Source organism: Ptychodera flava, chromosome 5 (genome assembly GCF_041260155.1).
Source record: "Ptychodera flava strain L36383 chromosome 5, AS_Pfla_20210202, whole genome shotgun sequence".
NCBI lineage: Eukaryota > Metazoa > Hemichordata > Enteropneusta > Ptychoderidae > Ptychodera > Ptychodera flava.
In genome coordinates this window covers 43,305,733-43,327,925 of record NC_091932.1, presented here as the reverse complement: position 1 = coordinate 43,327,925, position 22,193 = coordinate 43,305,733, and the positions used below count along the sequence as shown (strand labels likewise).

Sequence of the window (22,193 nt, the reverse complement as noted above, 5' to 3'; positions counted from 1 at the left end):
GAATGTGTCAAATTACCAGGTATTCGGGAGTGACCCGATTAGTTGCAAGACAACTATTTTTCACTCTCGTTTTTCCTACACTTATCAACACTTTCTCCATGTAACTGTCTTTGTGAGTGTGCTTTTTCACACATTTTCGAAAAGGAAATAAACCATTATTACATTACATACATTCCGATAATACAAGAGGAGAAATTTATGCTGTAGTGTAGGATGTACTGTGTGGCCGTAGTTTGCTGTAGTAGAATCCGTATTATTTGGTTCAGATAAACAAAGTTTCCCATACGTTTAACTCTTCAAACTAGACCATCATTCAATTTCAAAGTCTCCCATAAATTGTCTCCAAGTTCGAAAACCAGAAAGACTAAATTTCTGACCACTGTAAGTTTACCGATAATTTTAATTCAAACTGGCGGCCATCTCTGTGTTAACTCTATGGAGGAAAATAAAATTTTTGATTTTCGAAAAACAAAAATGGTAGAAAGTTTCATTACACCAAGCGCTTTAAATTAAGCCCCACCAAGTGGTAGATAAGAAAGGAATAAGAAGGGTCTGAGAGATCTGTCCCCGAGGCTGACGATTAGAGTGATATTGTGATAATTCACAAACTTCGCTTTTTAGGGCTACCGACTATTCCAAATAAAGTCTGAGGATCTGCCAGTTAATGTTTTAGTATGAGGAACAAGTTGTACATTGGATCGAAGTTAAAAATTCAATTTTCATTGTAACGACAAAGACAAGGAGAATCTTCGAGTCAGACAAACAGCGGGACTATAAACGTGTACTTGTTTTCAAAACTGGCAGGAAACACCTGTCCAAAATACTAGTTTACTTGCACAAAGTGTAAGGCAAATAGTTTGGGAGAAAAAGAGCGTTATGCTGTTCTAAGTATTTGAGAAAGCACGTACATTGTACCAACTACTGTAAAGCGCTTTGAATTAGCTGCATGCTGCTTTAGCAATTTTGGATTTTTATGGCAATCAGCGGGTTTTTAATTAGATGAAAAGACATCTTGACCATAGCCAATATGGGGGAAAGTTTAAATTAGCGGCATTTTAAATTAGCGATTTTAAACAATTGGCTAAATTAGCTTTAAAAGGATGCTAGCTAACAAGACTTGATTTACCGTACTTTTTACTAAGGCTTTGTTTCACTGTGAATGTAACATATTTTCATCAGCTACCATTAAAAGATACCATATTTATTATTATCCAAAATTGCGCATGCCAAAATGGATATAATGTAAATTACAAAAGTTATGCAAATTGACTGCTTTCCCCAATTTTAAATGCAAGATTGCATTAATTTTGCCCCCCCCCCCCAATCCAGCCAATTTGGTAAGGCTGCTACCTACCCTGCAGACTGATAAAATTAACCCACTCAGTTATAAAAGGTCAAAATCAGATCTTTATCAGGGACTTCATCTAACAAACATCATGAAAGCAAAAACTGAATAAGCGTTTCATGACCAGGAGTAATCCCGGATCAGTCAACAGACGAGTTCACCAGAGTTGATTACGCGTCATGTATATCAAGGCCAGCAGGGGATCTTCACAAATTTCAGGAATATTTTATTATATTATATAGCATTGTAGAGTTTTGTCTACAGCCAAGGGATATTTCTCATGTTATCAACACATATTTAGGGGTTTTTTGGATAAAATTTGACCTATGCTTAGTTTTGTTGTTGTTGATTTTTGCCATGGGAAAAGTAGTCCATTCTGATGTCACACACCTCTACAACTTCCTGTGGGAGTTGCAACACAGTATCAACGGGAAGTACTTTAAAAGTCGTTATGTTATCATAATCTGTATTTCTGACTGAAACCAAAAATTACCAGAAATCATGTCATTGCTGTATCATTGGTCATAAATTAGCGTCAGGGATAGCCAGACGAGGTAGCTTAAGATAAAGTTTGCTGACCAAGTTTCAGCATGTTTCAAGATGAAGCACGATGCAAATACAATTTGATAAAAGAAAAAATCCTCCCATTTGATCAACAGTGATGAACATTTCACTTGTCAAATAGAACCTTATCCACCCTTCAGGTTCAGTTCTTTTGCAAAAAGGTGGTATCATGAATGACGTCATTAATAGGGAGCAGTAATTTGAAAAGTCATCAGCCAAGTGATATGAGGAACACAATTGTTGTGGCTGAATGAGAAACTTTGCAATGAAAACATATTTATGTAAATTTGAACATCTGTAGTAAACATTTTCTAATGTCATCTCTAGGAATCGAAGTCAAAATATTCATAATTATCACTGAGGTACCTTTTGTTAAAAGTTGTTTAGTCAAATATGTGAAATCATAATATGAAAATTTTATAGTATTTGGACGAATCCGAGAATGCGTTTCTGAAATCCAACATATCAAATTTAATAAGTGATAAGGATAGTTTTACAACAGATTGAAGTTGTTTTAGTGTATTGTAATGAAAAAACCTAGAAATTTATATTTGTAAATATTGTTCCAAATTTAGTAGATCTTATAAATATTAGGCTAAAGCAATTGGATAAGTACATCCTTGTTTTGATTTTTGACTATTTGAGCATTTTAAAACTGATTTGTATATTTCAGGAATAATGTCACTTGAACAAAGACCACTCTTGAACCTATGACGAATCAATTATCACACTAAATACTAAGGTGAAAAATGTAGATTTCGTGGTAAGTAGATGCACACACACAGACACACCGCATATATACATAGATACATAGATACATAGATACATAGATACATACATACATACATACATACATACATACATACATACATACATACATACATACATACATACATACACACATACACACATACACGCATACATACATACATACATACATACATACATACATACATACATACATACATACATACATACATACATACATACATACATACATACACATACATACATACATACATACATAGACACAGACACACAGACACACAGTCATATACAAGCATGAAAACATACACCATTAAAAGGCAGTCGTACAGTCAAATGTCGATCATTATTTAAATGGTGATTTATTCTCACTTTAGCTGAAATCTACAAACTGCCAGAATAAAAGTTGTACAAACACGTCTTCTAGCAGAATTCAAAATTCAAGTTACGTGTACGATCACATAATATCGTTATAGTTTTAAATAAGATTGCTACATCACTATTTACATTCTCATCTACCTTTTATAAAGAAATCCTTATGTAAATACAAAAATTGTATCTCCTTGTCGGTCCTGAGAAAGATAGCGCCCTCAGTGAGTAACGCCTGACCATACGGTAGAATGTGCCTCGGGGACAAGTTCGTACTCTCAAAATTTTTCTCAACATTTTCTTGTCTACAACTGGAGTGGTGTCATTTACAGAACCTGTAGTAAGTAAACTGTTCACCGGCTTATTTTTGTCAAATAAGAAAATTTAATATTTTTCCATTTTTTGAATATCAAATATCGGTAAATTTAAGGTAGTTTGTTTCTCTGTTACTCAAATTTGCACGTTGACCCTTGACTTTTATTTTTGATTTTGAAAGAGAATAGTTGAATATTTTCATTGATGATAGCTTGCGCAGAAGTTTAATACTTTCACTTTCGTGGTGCGAGCTACCTTAATGGCACAGTAAACTTAATGCTTCGGTGACAATGCCTTTTGATAAAGACAGCTGTACGACATGATGACGCACGTCCAAAATAATTTACGAGCACGCACTGCTCTTAATAAAAATAAATTTACAAACACTTTTAAGATATAAAAACGTGACTGCTCATAAACGATTTTCAACACTGCATATGTATGATGTCTTAATATTATTCAGAATGGATTTGAAGTCATTTAAAGTCAAATAATGCCTCATTTAAGGTTTTGAGTCGAAAATCAGCACAATAGTTGTCTTAAAATTAAGATTTTTTCCGAAAATATTAATGATATATCATTGCAAGTATATATGTTAGGCAGTTGGCTGTTCATGTCCCCATTATTATCAAGCGGAAACCATTGTTTTCTGGTGAGTTTCAAACTTTTGATACAATACAGTAACAGTGAAGTAAACGATTTCTAAAATACACATCTTCTGAACACGAACAACAACAGACGATGAAATATGACTGGTTCCGCTTTTGCTGAACCTGTCCGGAGTTGTACCATGAGTTAAGTAAGTTTTGGAAGTGCCCCTTGTAGAAAGCACCATATGCATCTTTGCATACACTACTGACATTCCTTAAAAAAAAGACCAACGAAAAATAAACCAGTCGAGTTCGAGTTTGAGTTAGTCTCCAAGGAAACGCAGATGTATTTACATTGGGAGTATGAACCATTAGCTCATTAGCTGTTGACATGGTAACAATAATAACCTTGTGAACGTCCATTTATTGGTCGTTGGCGCGTGAGGTAGCCTTCCCAAATCAATTTTGCACCGCCTTCAGTTCGTTAGATAATATCAAAGTAAACTTACTCCTGGATAATGTAGCGAGTTTTAAGTCGGTTACAATCCATGGAGATTGTTTCTATGGCACAGAACACGCAGATTGTCTCTATGGTATCGAACATAAAGACTGTTTCTGTGGTATCGAACACGAAGACTGTTGCAAGCATTGTTCTTATTAGTCCATTTAACAAACTAGAAATGTTCGCCACCATGTCTTCACCGTCGAAATTCTGGTCACCGTTTTGTTGTCATATTCCAATATACATGAAACAAGATGTTCCGGTCCGTAATTAATTTACGTTGGAGTATCCAGTTACACCGATGAAGTGTCAGGCTCAAGCATGTGATCTTGGGAAATATTGACTTCTGGTTTGGCCAGCTACATCTAACAGGCAGTGTCTGTTTTAAACCCTTTGTTCTGATGAGATCACGCTGTCAGTGTCTGCTTTTGCATCTTTTCTCGCTTTTCTGGGACCGCCTGTTATTTTTACGTCGCCGTTTTCGCTCTTCCCGAACCCTTTTTCTCCGTCTGGACTTGTTCTTTTTCCGTCTCCTTTTGTCTCTATTGCCCCTTTCCGTGTTCTTTTCTTTATTATTCTTACCCCTTTCTTCAGCAGGTTTCGGTTCTGAACTGTTGAGATGGTCTGTGAGAGTAAAGGGATATAACAATTAACAGGGGAAAGAGGTGTAAATATGTATGGGGACGTTTTTTTCCTCCGGGTGGTGCCGAGCAGAGCCGACGTGAATTACACCCTGCGCATGCGTGACTTGCTGCTGGTTTAAAAAGAATTATATCTTTACTTGGTTGAAGAAAATCAAACAGCCTTACTATCAAAACGTCAAAATGCCTTACTAGGAATACTTTGTCGTAACTTTCGATACTATCCACAGTACATTTATACAAGTTAGGGCCAGGACAAAATTAATATGGGAAGGGCTGGTGCTTTTCAAACTTAGTACTGGCCCTCCTCTGAATGCTTGCACACAAATGCTGACCTTTCCCATTATCCTTGATCAAAAACAAGGACCTTTTCCTGGTAGTCTTTTAACATTCCAGATAGAAATGCCAATATAAAGGTAGTCTGTCAGCATATTGTCGACAAAGTAATTTACATAAGCAATTTGAGTGTCAGCAATAATATTTCTGACTTTATTCATGATGGGTTTACAATCCAATAGACACCGCAACATTTCAAAAGAAAAAAAGAAGTGGCAAATTTGTGACAGAAATATTGAAAAAAAATTTATGACGGACCACAGTAGTGAAAGAGACTGATTTAATACTTTCTTGGCTTTTTGGTTTATTAAAATATGAAAATATGTCCTCTTCACGTTTTCCATATGGTATGTTTTAACAAAGATGTGTTCGCTGCAATATGAACTTCACGAAAAGTTCTTTTATTGGTATAAAACAAAGTTTGTAATTTTCTTTTACATATTTTGATGTTTCTATGTGTGAAGATAGATTTTGTACAAAGTGTTAAAGTAATGACAATGTTCTATGTGCGTTTTATCAGCTATAGAGAGGACGTATTTGACAGTACAAGTACAGTCAAAACTACAGTGATCTATCTTTACAATCTTCAGTTCAGCATATTTCATGATTTCCCCATATACTGAAAATTCCTAGGCCTTGCTTTCCACAGTGTTGTAAAGTATCACTTGATCTTTCCCTATGTCCATGCACTAAAATTGCAGAGCCGCTGCCTATTCGTGCACGAAATGAAATGGCCAGCCTCAAAGTGCTGCATGAATGGTAACTCTTCGCACCAGCCACCCCTCCTATGAAATCTGACCAGGCCCTTACAACGATCTCGGTCTGATAAGAACTTCAATCGAAGTGTTTGCAATGGTGCCTCTCTAACTGAGCGCGTTTTTCAATGAATCACACACGCTAAATGATGTTAGTGAAGGACATCAATTTCTCACTTTTATTAACAAATTTATAGCCGCAATCGTTGGGAGTATGGATCTTATGAAATCTAACATCACAAATACTGCCACAGGTGAGGTAAGATATAACAAACGAGTATGAATACTTTCCTCCTCATTCCACTCTGTCATGTGGGAAACTTAGGTCGATTGTTTTCCTTACAAAATTATGATATTTGATACAAGCACAGATATCTTGTACGCTACGATATAGTACCCCGTTAATCTTTTTTATATAAAAACCTGGCAAATCACCACCAAATTTTGGAAATGATGCAAGCATTCCATACAGCGCCCGGCCCCTCTGCTTGGAGCGTGATTCTCACCTGGACAGTGTCTGGGCTTCATCTTGCATGGCTTGGACTCTCTTATCGTCGGACAAGATCTGCCCTGTGACGAGGGCTTTACGATAACTTCTCTTGTGCGGGTTTCTAGTCCCCGTTTAAAGCCACATGCTTTATCCATTTTCAAACAAATCCCCCAAGCGCTCCACGTGGAAACCTCGCAGTCGACTGCAAATAAAACCAGAAAGTTTCACATTAACTTATCTTCGCAAAGGTTTTGGGTTTCCTAATTGTTCTCATACAGGAGTTTCAACGGCCCTCACCGGTGCCTACAAATTATTTTTGCTCCATGCATGAATCACACTCAAAGCAGACGTGGCCCTCATAGTTCCCGTGTCCCATTTCTGTTGTTTGCTGCGTTGTGCTCATGAAAGGGGTCTGGTGTGTGCTGTTCTTTCCATGATTGTCATTGACCAGCTTTATCGAGCAATCTGGTTGGTGAGTTGTTTCTTTCGCCAGGGTTCATTTATGATGTCAGCTTGCTCTACGTATAAAATACGCTCTCGTGTGTATTCAAAGGAGGTAACTGTGTCCAGAACTAGGGCAGGGGAAAAGAATAGCCTTGTGCTATGACGATCTCATGCGAAAGTCCTCGGGACGCATGTGCAACATTGCTAAATGATTCAATAGTCAGTGATAAACCAGAATATTGACAAAAATGACTGTCGCATACTGAGCCCATTTCTTGGAGTACAGCGCAGCCAGCGGCAGAAATGGGGCAGTTATCCAAACCATATGCATGTAGTATTAACACCCCTGCAACAGATAAGGGAGCCGTCATTATTTACGGTCTGGGGATTGGAGGAATGTGACGGGGTCACTCAAAAAATTGAAAGCTTCAGGGGGGTTGCTCAAAATGTGGAGAGAAAGAAGGGGGTACTAAATTTTTGGTGCAAAATGAATTGAAACACCTCGCAGATTACACCATTCACACATCAATTTCTCAAAATTTTCGATGCGAAAGGGGGACACTTCTCGTGCTCTCCCCTTCAGGTGTTCTAACGGTTTTTCTTAGTATAAATAAACTAAAAAACACCTCTCAGATTGTACCAGACTGCACCATTGCACATATCAATTTCTTCAAAGATTCCATGAAAAAAGGGGACAGCCCCTCTGAGGCTTTCCCCTCAGCCTCTGGCGTGTCCCCCGTACTTTCAAATTCTGCCTAGTCAGATATCCTAGTTAATAACCCTGTCGTTGTACCATCTAAATTAAAACATAGGGCCAAAGTCCCTGAAGCTACTATAGACATGGATACAAAATTAAATATTTCCTGACTGTATGAAATTATCTCACTAAGGTCATCCTAGGGACCTGTAAACCAAATATTAAAGCTGTCTGACCAGCGGTTTTGAAAATACAAGCGACCCAAGAGTTGACAGAGCTCTGCTTTGTTATGTAGAGAATAACCTTTTGTGACACATGTATTGATGAAGAAGGTGGATATCTTTGATAGCTCATTTCAGGATGGCCTGACCAAAAATGGAAAAAAATTCCTTAATTCCTTTACGTCATAAAAAACAGCATATCTGTCAGGTTATAAAGAATCTTCAGCTGGTTATCTTTATCTGTATTTTCATCCTATTAACCAAGCACATTTTAACTCTCAAATTAACATGGCAAATAAGTTCTGTTGAATAAGTTGAGCCTGTAGGTAATCAGAGAAAGCACACAGAAGAGACAAATGTTTGAAACTTAAGAAGTTCAAGGTCATCAAAAGCATTATAAGGAATCATGTAACACTTTCATTGCACTGTTTACACAGATTGCATAATTGCTATAAATAGCACATGAGGAATCTTACAGCCCAGCTTTACCATAAAAACCCTATCACTTTGACCACTCTTTCAATTGACCACTCTATTTTTTTCCTCAAAAAGTAATTTTATTTTATCCTTTTTTATCCTTACCAAGTCAACCATAAATGGAAATTAGAACTTTCTCTATCTCTATTTATTTGACCACCCTATCATGACAAACTATTATGAGCAATTTCTTTTAGATAACATACAGGGCACAATAAATGACGGTTCAGAATATGTCAAAGTTGGGATTCAGGAAAGTTGCCTCTACATGTTTTAATCCTCCAAGATGGTAAGCATTTCACTATGAACTGTCAAAAAAGTTGAACTTTCTAATAATTCTACACTAAAATTATTTTGGCTTTGATGATTTCCTAATTAATTCAATTATTTAAAATCATATTATTTTTTTCTGGATGAATTGATAGGGTTTATACAGTACAAGAATTACATACAATGTAAGTCAAAAAATGACAAAAAAATTCCTTAAAAATACACATTTGCATATTTCATCACAATTTTTACAAATCTAAGTTGGGTTATCCCTAGGGACCTGTATACCAAATAACAAAGCTGTCTGACCAGCGGTTATGAAGAAGAAGATTTTTTACCAAAAACGCCTTTTTTGGCGTTAATTTGCATATTTTCAACAATATCAAAAAATTAAAAAAAATAGCTTCTCAAAATCATATTTTTCATCTACACAACAAATATCAAATCAGTAAGTACTGCGGTTCTCAAGATATTTGAGTGGACGGACGCCTCACAAACGGACATACATACATACATACATACATACATACATACAGACTGACGACGGACGCCGGACGGATACCCATCCCAATAGCTTCTATAGACTATAGTTATAGTAGCTAACAATACTATATGGTTTGATACTGGTTATAGCGTGAATTTTTATATCTGTCTTTTGTTGTCACTTTGAAGTTCATTTTCTTGGTTTCACCTTTTTCAACCGTCATGAGATAACCGAAGATAATCTAGCAGGGTACATTAGGATTTGAAAGGTCTTTACTATTGCTGTATTTATGTAAATTTTACAAATACGTGTATTGGTGTTTCACTTTCTGAGGGAGAAGTCAAAATTTCTCGGTTAGAGAGGCGGGTGACTGAAATTCATCATGGTTTGCATGGGGGTTACTCGAAATTTCGGAGTTTCCGATGAAATTCCTCCGACCTCCCCCAGGCCGTAAATAATGACGTTTCCCTAATTTCAAAGGCACATAATATTTTCGATTCTTACCAGAATGAGAAACTTTCATGGCAGGAAAATTAGGTCCACAATTTTTACCGAGTCATGATAATTAAATAATAACACACGCCAGCAAGGCAAGATCACGATTTGTTGCCCGCCCAAGGGATGGTGCTCATGACGGTAATATTGATGATGCCCGAGCCGAAGGCGAGGGTATCATCAATATTACCGTCATGAGCACCAGCCCGAGGGCTGGCAACAAATCGTGATCTTGCCCGTGCTAGCGTGTGTTATTAATTTTATTACACCGAACAAACACTTGTTTTCGAAACTTTGCTCAGAATGCAGTCAAGTGTCGATCGAGACTCGCCACAGTGAAACGTTCGATTTGTTCCTCGATCGCAATGCTACATGAAGTTGAATTAACGTCTAAAAACGAAGACAGTGTTGTTCAAGCTTTTCTCGTTAATGTACTAAACGTGTACTTCAGGTCTAGCTAATTTCTTGTACCTTTTCAAAAGCCATTGCTTCACAGAAAATACCAAGCAAATGTACGCGATGATGTGTGGTACGCGCAGAAAGGACGCGCGGTATTCCAGAACGTGGTAGCGGGCTATATCACTGCACGCGACAGGGCTATATCAGCGCACGCGACAGGGCATATCACCTGTGCCATGTTCTATCACTTTTTGTTCTATATCACGTCAGTGAGGCTCAGCCGATCACAGTACCTGAATAATACGTGAGGTGTAATAAACCAAGCTAAAACATTCGTTTGCATTATTCTTTGATTTTATAGGGAAAGACAAAGATTTATGCGTTACGTTAGATGTCTGTACTTCCAAAATGAGGCATGGTGTGGCGCCATTACTGCATGTATCTGAAAACATGCCACATCCCGCAACAGTGGACAATTTTCGTGCGGTTCGAGGCTTTGAGGGATTTTGACTGTTTGGCGCGGTCAACATGACATTTACTTCTGCCAGAGGCTAAATGTCGCGTCGTTTCTTAATAAAGCTGTGGGTATAGGGATTGGTCAGTTTCTTCAGCCTAGGGCGGGGCGGTGGATTCATGGGGGGGGGTCACCCTGTTTTTGACTTTGGTGATAGGGGGGGTCACCATGTTTTTGAAATGCCCAATAGGGGGGGTCAGTGTGTTTTTGAATTTTGACACAGGCTCATCATTGTCTAAAATGCTAGTGTCAGCCACAAATTTCATCATTCAGTTGTATTTTTCGGCGCGCCCTTCGGGCGCGTAACTTTAATAATCAGTCACATTTTTCAGCACGCCCAACTTTAACATATCAAGCATACATACATCAGAGATATCTGTATGTTCAATATTTTTCAGCGTGCTCTTCAAGCTCATTACTTTAATATATCAGACATTTTTCAGCATGCCCTTCAGGTGCATGACTTTAATATACAAGGCATATATATCAGAGATATCAGAGAAATCTTGATGTTTGCTTAGTGAAAGTGTACCATTATGAAATCTGCATTTCATATGAAAAGGATGACAAATTCCTGATACTTTTCTGTTCTCTCTATGAGAATTCAGTATGAGAAAGCAGCATGCACAAATATTTCACAATATATATTTGATACAGTGACTTATTTTAGAGATAGAAAAATGACAAGACATCTTTCCTTCTCATCGATGCAGTTATTTTCCTTTGTTTCACAGGTTTTCTGTAGAAAGATGCTTTTTTTATGAACAAATAACAGTTAAGAAGGCAGTTTTGTCATTATTAGCTGTGCTTTATGGTTTCAATGTTACAAGAAAAGGTCCTGTCAGACACTGTACACATCAGATTTAAAAAGCTCTCTATGGCTCCTCAGGAGATTTAATTGGATGGTTGCCCATCAAAGTTTTTGATTCACTGCTTTTTCCTCTTTGATATTAATGATTGACATCCATTTCTGTACAACAGTTCAGGACATCTGGTTAAGCATAGAAAGTGTGAAATACATTCACAGCTCATTCAAAATACAGCTCATTCAAAATGTACTGTATTCAAACTTTAAGATTGACACTTTGAAATTCCTATCTTACAACTGACATGTCAACAATTTCATTAAAACATAGAATGACTATTTAAAATATAAATATATGTAAAATGTAAAATATAATATATATATATATATATATATATATATATATATTATATATAATTTATGTCCACCTTTTGTCTTACCTATGTCGCGCCCGGGGGGTCACCCTGTTTTCAAAATTTGGTATAGGGGTCAGCCACTTTTTGACGTCGGCAAAAAATAATCCACCGCCCCCCCAGGTCGAAGAAACTGACCAGTCCCTAAGTTCTATTCTGGAAACGATGCGACATCTGCCCTGTCATACGTAGTAGACATATCTGACTTGCTATACTTGGTGGGCAAATGTACACTCCAAGCGATGACAACTCTACAGGTGCCGCCAACGAAGCTGTTCGTGCTGAAAGATGTTCTTGCCCAGTTTTTCAGCAGGGGTTGGGGCAAATTTCAGTCAGTAGGAAGACAAGGTCAATTTAACCGTTGGGAGGGAGAAAGTTCTTGGTTGTTGGTACCAGAAAATAGGGAGGGGGAGGGGAATGCTGTGGTTCATAGAACTTCAAGGAAGGGATTGTGCATAAGAGGGGAGCAATGTTGCAAGGTTTAAATGATACACGTATGTACATCTAATGGTAGAGGGGAACTGTCACTGTTTGCGAGAGGGCATGCAGAGGGGATGTTGAACCGTGACTGTTATGGGGAATGGGGACGGCCAGACCATTGATACTGGGGGGGGGGCATTATTATTCAGTGGGAGGGCATGTTTTACGCATGTGTTGTTGGGAGGGAAGTTACGAACACTTTGACTTTCCCCTCAAAATTATAAGGTCACGATTAAAAATATGTGAAATGATTATATCAGTTAAAGAAACATGTTTTAGGATGATTTTGTAAATTGACCGAACTGACAAGTTTGTTGCACCTGACTCTAAAAGTGACTTTGCGTTGCCATAGACCCTGACCTCAGGGTCAATGTCCGCAATCTATGACATAAAACACATGTACACTACTGCCGATAATAGCTCGGCACTAAGAGGTCAGGTCAGATCAGCTTAAAATTCAATTATTATCTTTCGGTCGTTTTTTTTTTCAACGGTCTGTTACTCCAATCACGCATAACCCGGCTACTGATTTAAGAAAGAGACGAGAAAAAGGAATTTTGTGAGAAACGATTACCTAACCAAGGTACATCCATCTCGTGTCACCAAGGAGGCCTAACATTTGAGATTTATCCGCAATAAAAATCTGACGTCTAAAAATTTTAGCCGAAGCACGATACAAATTTTGCAAGCGCATATTACTTTGCATTATATTTGTCGTATGCGCAAGCAGTCATCACATACGTTAACTTATAGCATCTTCTCAGTGATTTTGTCATAAATTTACGAAAAAGTGGAAAATCACCTCAATTCTTGCACATTTGGACGATGGTGTAAGTTCTACTAGGAGAGGAGCAAAACATTCAATAGACTTAATACCAAAGTCCTGCGATATCGTGAATCATCAGAAAATGATCAATTGCAAAGATGAGAGCTGAAAGATCAGAGAGGACTCAGTTAAGGGTGATCGAGTCACTAACTACGTCATGGAGCATGGCAACAGCGGAACGCACTCTACGACCCGTGCGTCAACTGTAACTTGGCTACGCTGGCTGTGAGAGCTAAATCCCGAATTTCATTATAGACGTCCTCAAATTTGTATAGTTCATAATTAATTCAACAGAATTACGCAATGAACGATGATTTCTCCACAGTAAAACTGTTCTGGTTAGAAATTGAAAAGATTTAATTACAGTTGTATAACTCCGTCAATAGGCTGATAATCCCAATTAGTATTTATATTTTTGTCTGGTGGAGGTAACGTGTTTGGATTTAATGATGTGATTATATAATCTCGCGTGATTTGTTTCCTAATCTCGCTGGATTATCGAGAGTAACGGGAAATATTAAGGGATGGCGAGATTGGCTACTGGACTACTAGTCTTTGAATTTGGGAATCGAACTAGTTCTTCATAATTGTATATATTATAAGTCAAACAATAAAGTTATTGTCCACTTTAGTGATCTTCTTACCTCTCAGACAACTATACGTAGTTGTTTGAGGTTACCGGAAAACGATGGTAAAATTTCAAAACGTTAACAAATAAAGACATTCTACTGTACTGTGGAAGCGTTGATATGTCATTTCAACATGTCTTATAGGTATAAGTATGGTAAAAATTTCAGTTTAGGAGGGTGAATATTCAAACCAAGCGTTGGTAATGAGAAATTAAAGAGTTCTCAAGATTTGATGCTTTCACACAGGTTCACTCAGAGAGCGAAGCGCGAAATTTTCAGTGTATTACCGTACAGAGTAAGTACAGCAGAACGGATTCATCACAAATCGCATGGTATCTTTAAGTTTTCTCTGTCTGATATTTTCATTTCCATTTGTATTAGTTTTTTATAGTTTGTGCCCCCCTTTTTTCTGTACATTTTGGTGGATGAGCTGCTCTCGAAATAAATAAATAAATAAAAATAAAGTATCTACGTAGTTGAGTGACAGGCACTATTGATTAAACGTACTTCGGAGCGAAATACGTGGTTGACACCGTGGATCGGGAGTGCGGTATACTGGCCGAAACTTTTTGCTTGAATGTCACAATAATCTAGGGAACGTTCAAATAGATATCAGCTCCAGGTTCGTTATTCGACACATTATGTTATCTTTCTTTTAGAAGAATGCGAGCGAGCCATAACTTTCAAAAGTATCGATCTTTATTTCTGCATTGAAATGCAAGATCAAACATCATAGTCAACAGTACAACGTGTCAAGATACTCATTGCATGTAGACTGTAAGCTTAATTTTGCAGACGACACAAAGATTACAATAAAAGCTTAAGGTAGTATGCACCTCGAACAGAAGACTGAAAATTTTGCTCAAACTTTCCTATAGGAATACTTCACTCACCCTTCTCTTTCAAAATCAAGAATAAAATCGGGTGTCACCGTGCACATTTTAGTACAGGGGAAACAGATTACCGAAGATTTACCGATATTTGAAATTCAAAATGCCGCCATCCGTCTGTTCACTCTATGGAGGAAAATAAAATTTTCGACTTTCCGGCGAAAAAATAAAACGGCCGTGAAAACATTTCTTACACAAAGAGCTATAAATGAACCCCATCAAGTAATATACCAGAAGAGATTTGTAAAAATTAGAGAGTCCAGATATTTGTCCCCGAGGCGCATTCTAACTTAACAAATCGAGTCATAATTTGAGATCCCCGAGCTTTGTTCCGATTGCAGAAAAAATATTATTTGTTCAGGTGTATTTAACATTTAAAAGATGAAATTTAATACGGCGTAAAGCAGATTACAAGAAAGCGAAGGATGGTAGTATCAGAGAAAACATAATGCATGGATGTCCTGCATGAAAGATTCGGAATCAAACCAAACAAGTCATTAAAATTGCCAATGCTGGCATAAGGGTTACCTGTACGTTTGCACTCGCTTGTTTTTTCATCTGGGTACATATCATCCGGGCAAGTTTCAACACAATCGCCTTCTGAGAGGTAGTATGGAGATTGACACCGAGTGCAGAAAGTCCGACCAAAGCATTTGCACAGTTGTCGACTTTACATTCTGAGAAAGAAAAGGACTGAAAGCATTGGGCTTGATCACAGACAAGGAGAAAGCTTGTCTGTGGTTTGATCTTGTATAATAAATCGTGTGAAAGATAGACTGTAAGACCGAGCGTAAACAAGTTACCAACACAAGTACATGCATCGTTAGGGCCTAAATCATATATCTGTCAAAATTTCGATCGATTTACTTGTGAATATGTTTACGTCTGAGGCAATCAAGCAGTGGCTAGCTAGCTTACAGGGACAAAATCGGCCATTTTTGATATGAGATAATACTTATATTGTTTGACATGTTGAAAGATACTTGACAAACTGTCAAGGACGGGTAATCCTAGAATTCGCACGTTTTTATCACTATTGTCGTAATATGGCCTTCGGAGGGACGGAGGGACCTTGTGTCTATCAATAGCGTTTAACTAATAATTCTCCCGGTTTTTAACAGGCCTAATACATGTCCTTCCAGATAATGTAGGTAGGGTACAGTTCACGAAAACGGTATTAGTTTGATTCAGTCTGCTCTCGAAAGTGTCTGAAGTAATTTTATGGATTTATTAATTATGTCGACGACTTGTGTTTGGAATCTATCTACAAATTTCAATTGAACATTTGTAGATCTCTCTAAGGGTATTGTTCGCCTGTGCTCATGTATGTATGTATGTATGTATGTATGTATGTATGTATGTATGTATGTATGTATGTATGTATTATTATTATTATTATATTTTAAACTTTATTTCAGACAGGTACAAGGACCGTCCATAGAATCAAAAAAGCTACACAGTACAACAAAAAAGTACAACACCAAACTACAAGAAAGTACAGACAGATTACAACACACATTAAAAAACAGGAACCCTGAGAGACAATAAAAAGCAATTCTAAGACTAACGGTACAGAAGCTGTCTCCAATAAGATTGCAATCCAGAATACCTACAGTCTGACAAAAGTAAAACTCTTAGAAGACTGTTGTCGGTACATTGCAGTCTCCGGACAAGACTGTACACAAGTCTTCTTCTAAAGACTGGAAAATTATTTACACGATTTTCAACAAAGGCAGCTGAGATACTAGCATTTCGCGATAAGTCTAAAAACCTGCGCAAAGCATTATTGTGACAAACATGCAGGCTACGAATGGACGAAAACATTAAAATCACACCAAAGTTGAGCACAATAGATGTTATTACAAAAGTATTAAAAAGTCGTAACTTAACACTCAAACAGCAATTACGAAACTTTCTAAGAAGTAAGTTTGCTCTACCACATAATGCCCTACGTTGGGAGGCGATATCATCATCATCCTTTAAGTCTAATGTAAAAACATGACCAAGATACACAAATTTTGACACAAAATCAATACTATAACCCCTAAGGGTAATTGGTGGAATAATTCTGCATTTGTTTCGAGATTTAAAACACATACATTTTGTTTTTAAAACGTTATATACAATATCATTCTCTTCAGCAAAATTCTGGCAAATTTTGAGTAGTTTTCTTAGACCCTTGATAGAAGGCGCTGCTAAGCACATATCATCTGCATACGATAAATTATTCAACATTATACACCTATTAGTATGTATGTATGTATGTATGTATGTATGTATGTATGTATGTATGTATGTATGTATGTATGTATGTATGTATGTATGTATGTATGTATGTATGTATGTATGTATGTATGTATGTATGTACCGGTATGTATGTATGTATGTATGTATGTATGTATGTATGTATGTATGTATGTATGTATGTATGTATGTATGTATGTATGTATGTATGTATGTATGTATGTATGTATGTACAGTATGTATGTATGTATGCATGTATGTACGTGCGTATTTGCTTAAGCATATGTATGTAATACATGTACTTAAGTATATATCTCGGGTATCCGAGATACTGGCTTATTTGTCTTACACTATCTATATGCGCTTGGACTGTTTGTCTTCTGGTCTATACTATCCGTCTATATGCGAGTTTACCCGGCCTATTTTTCTATTCTTCTGTGTGCTTAATGTCTGTTTCTTCTGCCTGTCTATCCGGTTGTCTCTTTCGGTTTCTCTGCCTATGTCTCTGTCTGTCTCTGTGTCTCTGTCTGTTTGTCTCTGTGTTGTATGTCTGTCTCTGTCTGTCTGTCTGTGTGTCTGTCTGTCTGTCTCTGTCTGTCTCTGTCTCTGTCTGTCTGTCTCTGTCTCTCTCTCTCTCTCTCTCTCTCTCTCTCTCTCTCTCTCTCTCTCTCTCTCTCTCTCTCTCTCTCTCTCTCTCTCTCTCTCTCTCTCTCTCTCTCTCAGTGGCTGGCTCAGAAATAGCGTTCACTCTTACTGGCCCGGTGACTGGCACACACAAGAAATGTAACAGCATTAAGCCAGGTAATATTAGGGCTGTACAACTTATTATAACCATTGATGTACAGTATTTCTGTAATCAGGAGTATTGTGAAGTACAACGCATTCACGAGATGGGTAATAGGTGTATTTGAAGACAGACTGGTCCAGGAAATCAAATACAGGAATTAAGCAGTCATTTTCCTTTTCCAGCTGATCAGGTTAATTTTCAATTTTCCTTTTGAACTTCTCATATGTGTACTGAAGATGATAAAATTCAAGATAATTTTCAACTCAGTAGAAAATTGGCCTTTCTTTGCTAGACAGCCATAGGTCTTGACTTAATAAAGGTTCGGCAAAAACGTCTGTTTGCCTCGCGTTATTTAGCATTAGTCTTCTTACTGACATTTGTAAATAACGCGCTTGATTTCGTCATAAAATCGTCGCAGTGATTTTTGCAATAAAACTTGTGTCGTGACATACAGACGATAGTCACTGTTCAGTGAAGTTTTTATGACCAGACGTTTGATTGTTTGTGGAAGAGAATTTGACGCGTTTGCAGCTCGTTTGCCCAGCACATTGCGCACCCCATTAATTTCATGATAGCCATTCGAGTATCTGAATAAAATTGATGCGCAATTTAATGAACACATTTTCGATGAAGAAAGTGGGCTGGGTTTAGGGAAAGAAAGAAATGGAAAATGCTGGGGAAAGACGTTACCCCTCGAGACAGTTTCAAAGCGTAGTTGTAAGAGGCCAATGTTGGATTCTTTGTGATCGGCTTAATCACGTATTGTTGTATCCTGGGAAATAACTGCCTGCCCACTTTGCAGTACCTCATGCCCCTGTTCAAGATTCGCCATCATTCTTGCTAACGCTGATTGTCGAGCTGTCGTGACTTGTGGAGAAATAGGTTATCAGAACCTAAATGATTGACAACGTTAAGCCCCGGATGTTACCTAGAAACGGATTAATCCCCGTATGTAACCTAGAAATTGATTTACTATTATTCCTTTGATATATATCCATGAAAATGTTTATGCATTAATATAGAGAATTGATGAAATGTCGCGTGACATGAAAATGTCTCGATTTGGAAGTGTATGCAATACACTACTTGCGTTTGACCGAGAAAGAATTATAGAACTTAATTTGCAACAAAGTCACACTTTGTGGACACTTTTGTCAATTTTTTGTCATTTGAGAAAATATTTATTGTTCAAATTTTGGAACCTGCTTTAAGGGTGATTGAAGAAAAGTAACCGTTTAGTCCAAGTTAGTTTACAGAAAATCAAGAGCTTATGCTTTTCTGTACCTTCGCTCCATTATAATTATTTATTGTGAATATTATGGGGCCACAGTCATCACCTCTTCACTCAGGGCTCAAATACCGGTAATGTCCTATACAGCCAACGTCAACTCTATGTTGGAGAGGATAGCAAGCAAGAAATTGGTTTCACGCTAAATTGAACATACATGATATACTACTGGGATAAACAAAAAGTTGTTGAAGAAATACATGTAACCAAGCAAGTGGCACATGGGCTAACCTGACGACCTCAGCAATTTAAAAGACCAGAGAAAGATAGTCTTGTCTAATGGATTGCACTGCCTTTCGTTTTCTTCACTGAGGGCACTGTTTATCATCTCTGACACACAGCAGACTAAATCTGCACGTATGTTTGTAAGACGTGTTATAATAGGCCTTTTGTCATGAATATGAGTCAACTGATTTGATTGGCTTGCGTATTTTCCACGAAGTTTATGAAACATTCATCCAGAGTCTACTCATGTTATTTGAAAATTCTTTTCGGACACTGCAACTCAAAACGTGTAGTGTCTAAAATGTTTATCAGACACTACACTTCACCGTTCACATCCGAAATTGCCCAGTAATGGCACTCTCTCAAGAAAAATGAGTACCTATGCGTGTTCCAATAACCTTGAAAACGGTGATCACGACCATCAACAGAAGTTACTTTTTTAAAAAGTTTGTTCGTGAAAGGATTTGAATACCCATGAAATTTGGTAAATAATTGTCTTAGATGTACATCCATGCCAGTGCTAATGTGAAAATGATATTTATTTAAATAATGACCTCACCACGCATACTCTTCCCGGGCTCTAAAAGTTATCATGTTGCTTCAGACTGTAATGAAGGTAAGCTGGTACGGTCAACAACCATATAGACTACAGTACAGCTGATGTGTTAGAAAACTCCCATTGCTCTACAAAACATTGACATGGCTAGTGACTGTATACTGATATTATCTCTCCTTCTATTAAATTAAGGGTGCATTTTGGTCTATGTTTCTCCCAAATTTCTGTTACAAAAGGTGTTTTGACACTTGTGGTACAGGTACGTGGTACCCAGCCGGCCTTAAGTTGCCACCACCGCACAAATAGAAAGCTGATACTGCAAACCAAACAAAGTGTTGTTGCCAAACATATCATGAAAATACACCAACTTTCCGTAAAATGCCACCTGTACAACATGAAGCGAACGGCAGAAACCCGACTTTTAAATCTTTACGAAAGTTAGGCATGAAGAATATCTTTGTTCAATTTTAAAAGCCGAGTGCTTCGAAAAGGTGATTTGGTAAGCTTCGTAAAAGTAGAACGAGAGCCAGTGAAAAACGTGAGGTCAAATTTTTGAGCGCTTCACGAGAACTGAAGCAAGAAACAAGCTTAAGTGCTAATATTGGATGGGCAGACAAGCAGTAAGGTATTACTGCACCGTCTGTTGTAGTCGGGTACCCGAGATAATCCAAAGTATAGACTTGTAAGAGTTCATCTTTATATCTCTGACAACGCTCCATCCTATACAGACGCTGATGGTGAACTAAAGTTGTTCGACTTTTACAGTAAAATCTGTACTTTATACTTTCTTAACATAATTGTTATGCAATATCATACATTTATATCATATTAAAGAAAATAAAGCTATTTATCAGATCGTTAATAAGCTGCATATTGTGGTAAAGACCAAAACAACAAAACAAGCTTTAAGCTCGTAAAACTCGACAAAATTACATTATTCGGACATATATTTGACATTATAACTAAATAATTGGTGTTTCAATTTATTTAATACTATCGTTGGCAAAACTCCGAAATTTCGAGTACCCCCCTCCCCCGACGCGCAAACCATGATGAATTGGAGTAACCACCCTTTCTAACACAGAAAGTTTGACTGACCCCCCCCCCCCCCCACACACACACTAAGAAAAGATAAATATCAATACATGTATTTTGTAAAATTTACAAAAAATCAGCAATAGTAAAGACCTTTAAAATCCTAATGTACCCTGCTAAATTATCATCGGTTATCCCATGTTATGTATATAATAATAATAAATAATAATAATAATAATATTTGTTCTTATATAGCGCGCATATCCACAAGTAGATGTGATCAAGGCGCTTTACAATTATTATTACCCCTGGTCACTGGACCTAAATATGATACCACTCAACTCCCTGGGGAGCAGACAACAGCTCACATGTGCAGCCAATAAGCGCAGCAGAGCTACACATAACAACCTCTGTCCTACCAGGTACCCATCACTCCTGGGTGGGGAAGTAGCAATGAGGAATAAAGTGCCTTGCCCAAGGACACAACACCACAGCCATGCCGGGGCTCGAACTCACCATCCTTTGATCGTGAGTCCACTGCTCTAGCCACTGGCCCATAATGCTATAACCAATATCAAACTATACAGTATTGTTTAATTTGATGGGTATCCCTTTAACACATAACAGTTTTCACTAAGATATCTGACAGGGAAGAATTTGAAAGTACAGGGGGAGAACACGCGAGAAGCCGAGGAGGAAGTGTTAAAGGGGGATATCCCTCTCGTGCATGGAAAATGTTGAGAAATTGATGTGTGCAATAGTGCAGCCTGGTACAATCTGAGATGTGTTTTCAGATTGTTTTTTTTTACTATGTAAAACTGTTCAGACACCAAGAGGGGGAGAGTACAGAGGAGGTGTCCCCCTCTGGCATCGAAAATGTTGAGAAATTGATGTGTGCAATGATGTTCTAGTCTGTGAGGTTTTTCAGTTTATTTCACTTTCTCTCCACATTTTGAACAATTTCCCTTGCAGCTGCTTTCAATTTTTTAGTGATCTCCCTCAGGTTTCTCCGATCCCCCTCCCCCGACAGTGTTATTGAATTGGGTACAGCCCGGGTCAATAACCTTAAGAGTTTGTTTGGCTTAAATAGCGTTATGAATATCATGGCACGTGGTTGTTAGTTTTGACCAATTTCGGCAAAATATTCAGGTTATTTTCAATTGTTGAGTGGCTGACAGTGTTCATAAAAGAACAGTTTTGTTTGGACAAAGGTATACTGAAATATGCAGATTTCCCCCGAACATTTGACGCAATCTGCGACTGTATTTTGGGAAGAAATGTTTACATAAGCTTGAGGTCCATTTTATTTATTTGCAGCTTTTCGGATAAGACTGAAAGAACA

General features: G+C 37.6%; 1 protein-coding gene across 1 annotated transcript; it reads right to left on the bottom strand.

Annotated features, from left to right (window-relative positions):
* Window positions 1-3,013: 3,013 nt before the first annotated feature.
* On the bottom strand, window positions 3,014-15,393 carry LOC139134028 (R-spondin-3-like). Its single transcript, XM_070700869.1, has 3 exons — window positions 15,245-15,393; window positions 6,689-6,874; window positions 3,014-5,074 (listed from the first exon to the last, which is right to left on the bottom strand). Exons 1-3 carry the CDS (start codon window positions 15,282-15,284, stop codon window positions 4,866-4,868), a joined length of 435 nt encoding a protein of 144 aa, XP_070556970.1. The 5' UTR covers window positions 15,285-15,393; the 3' UTR covers window positions 3,014-4,865.
* Between the last annotated feature and the right edge of the window lie 6,800 nt (window positions 15,394-22,193).

Coding starts and splice junctions, on each gene's coding strand:
- LOC139134028 (XM_070700869.1), bottom strand. CDS start 15,284: ATGTACCCAGATGAAAAAACAAGCGAGTGCAAACGTACAG. Junction 6,875..15,244: donor AAGCGAGTGCAAACGTACAG/GTAACCCTTATG, acceptor TTTTATTTGCAG/TCGACTGCGAGGTTTCCACG. Junction 5,075..6,688: donor GAAGCCCAGACACTGTCCAG/GTGAGAATCACG, acceptor TTACTCTCACAG/ACCATCTCAACAGTTCAGAA.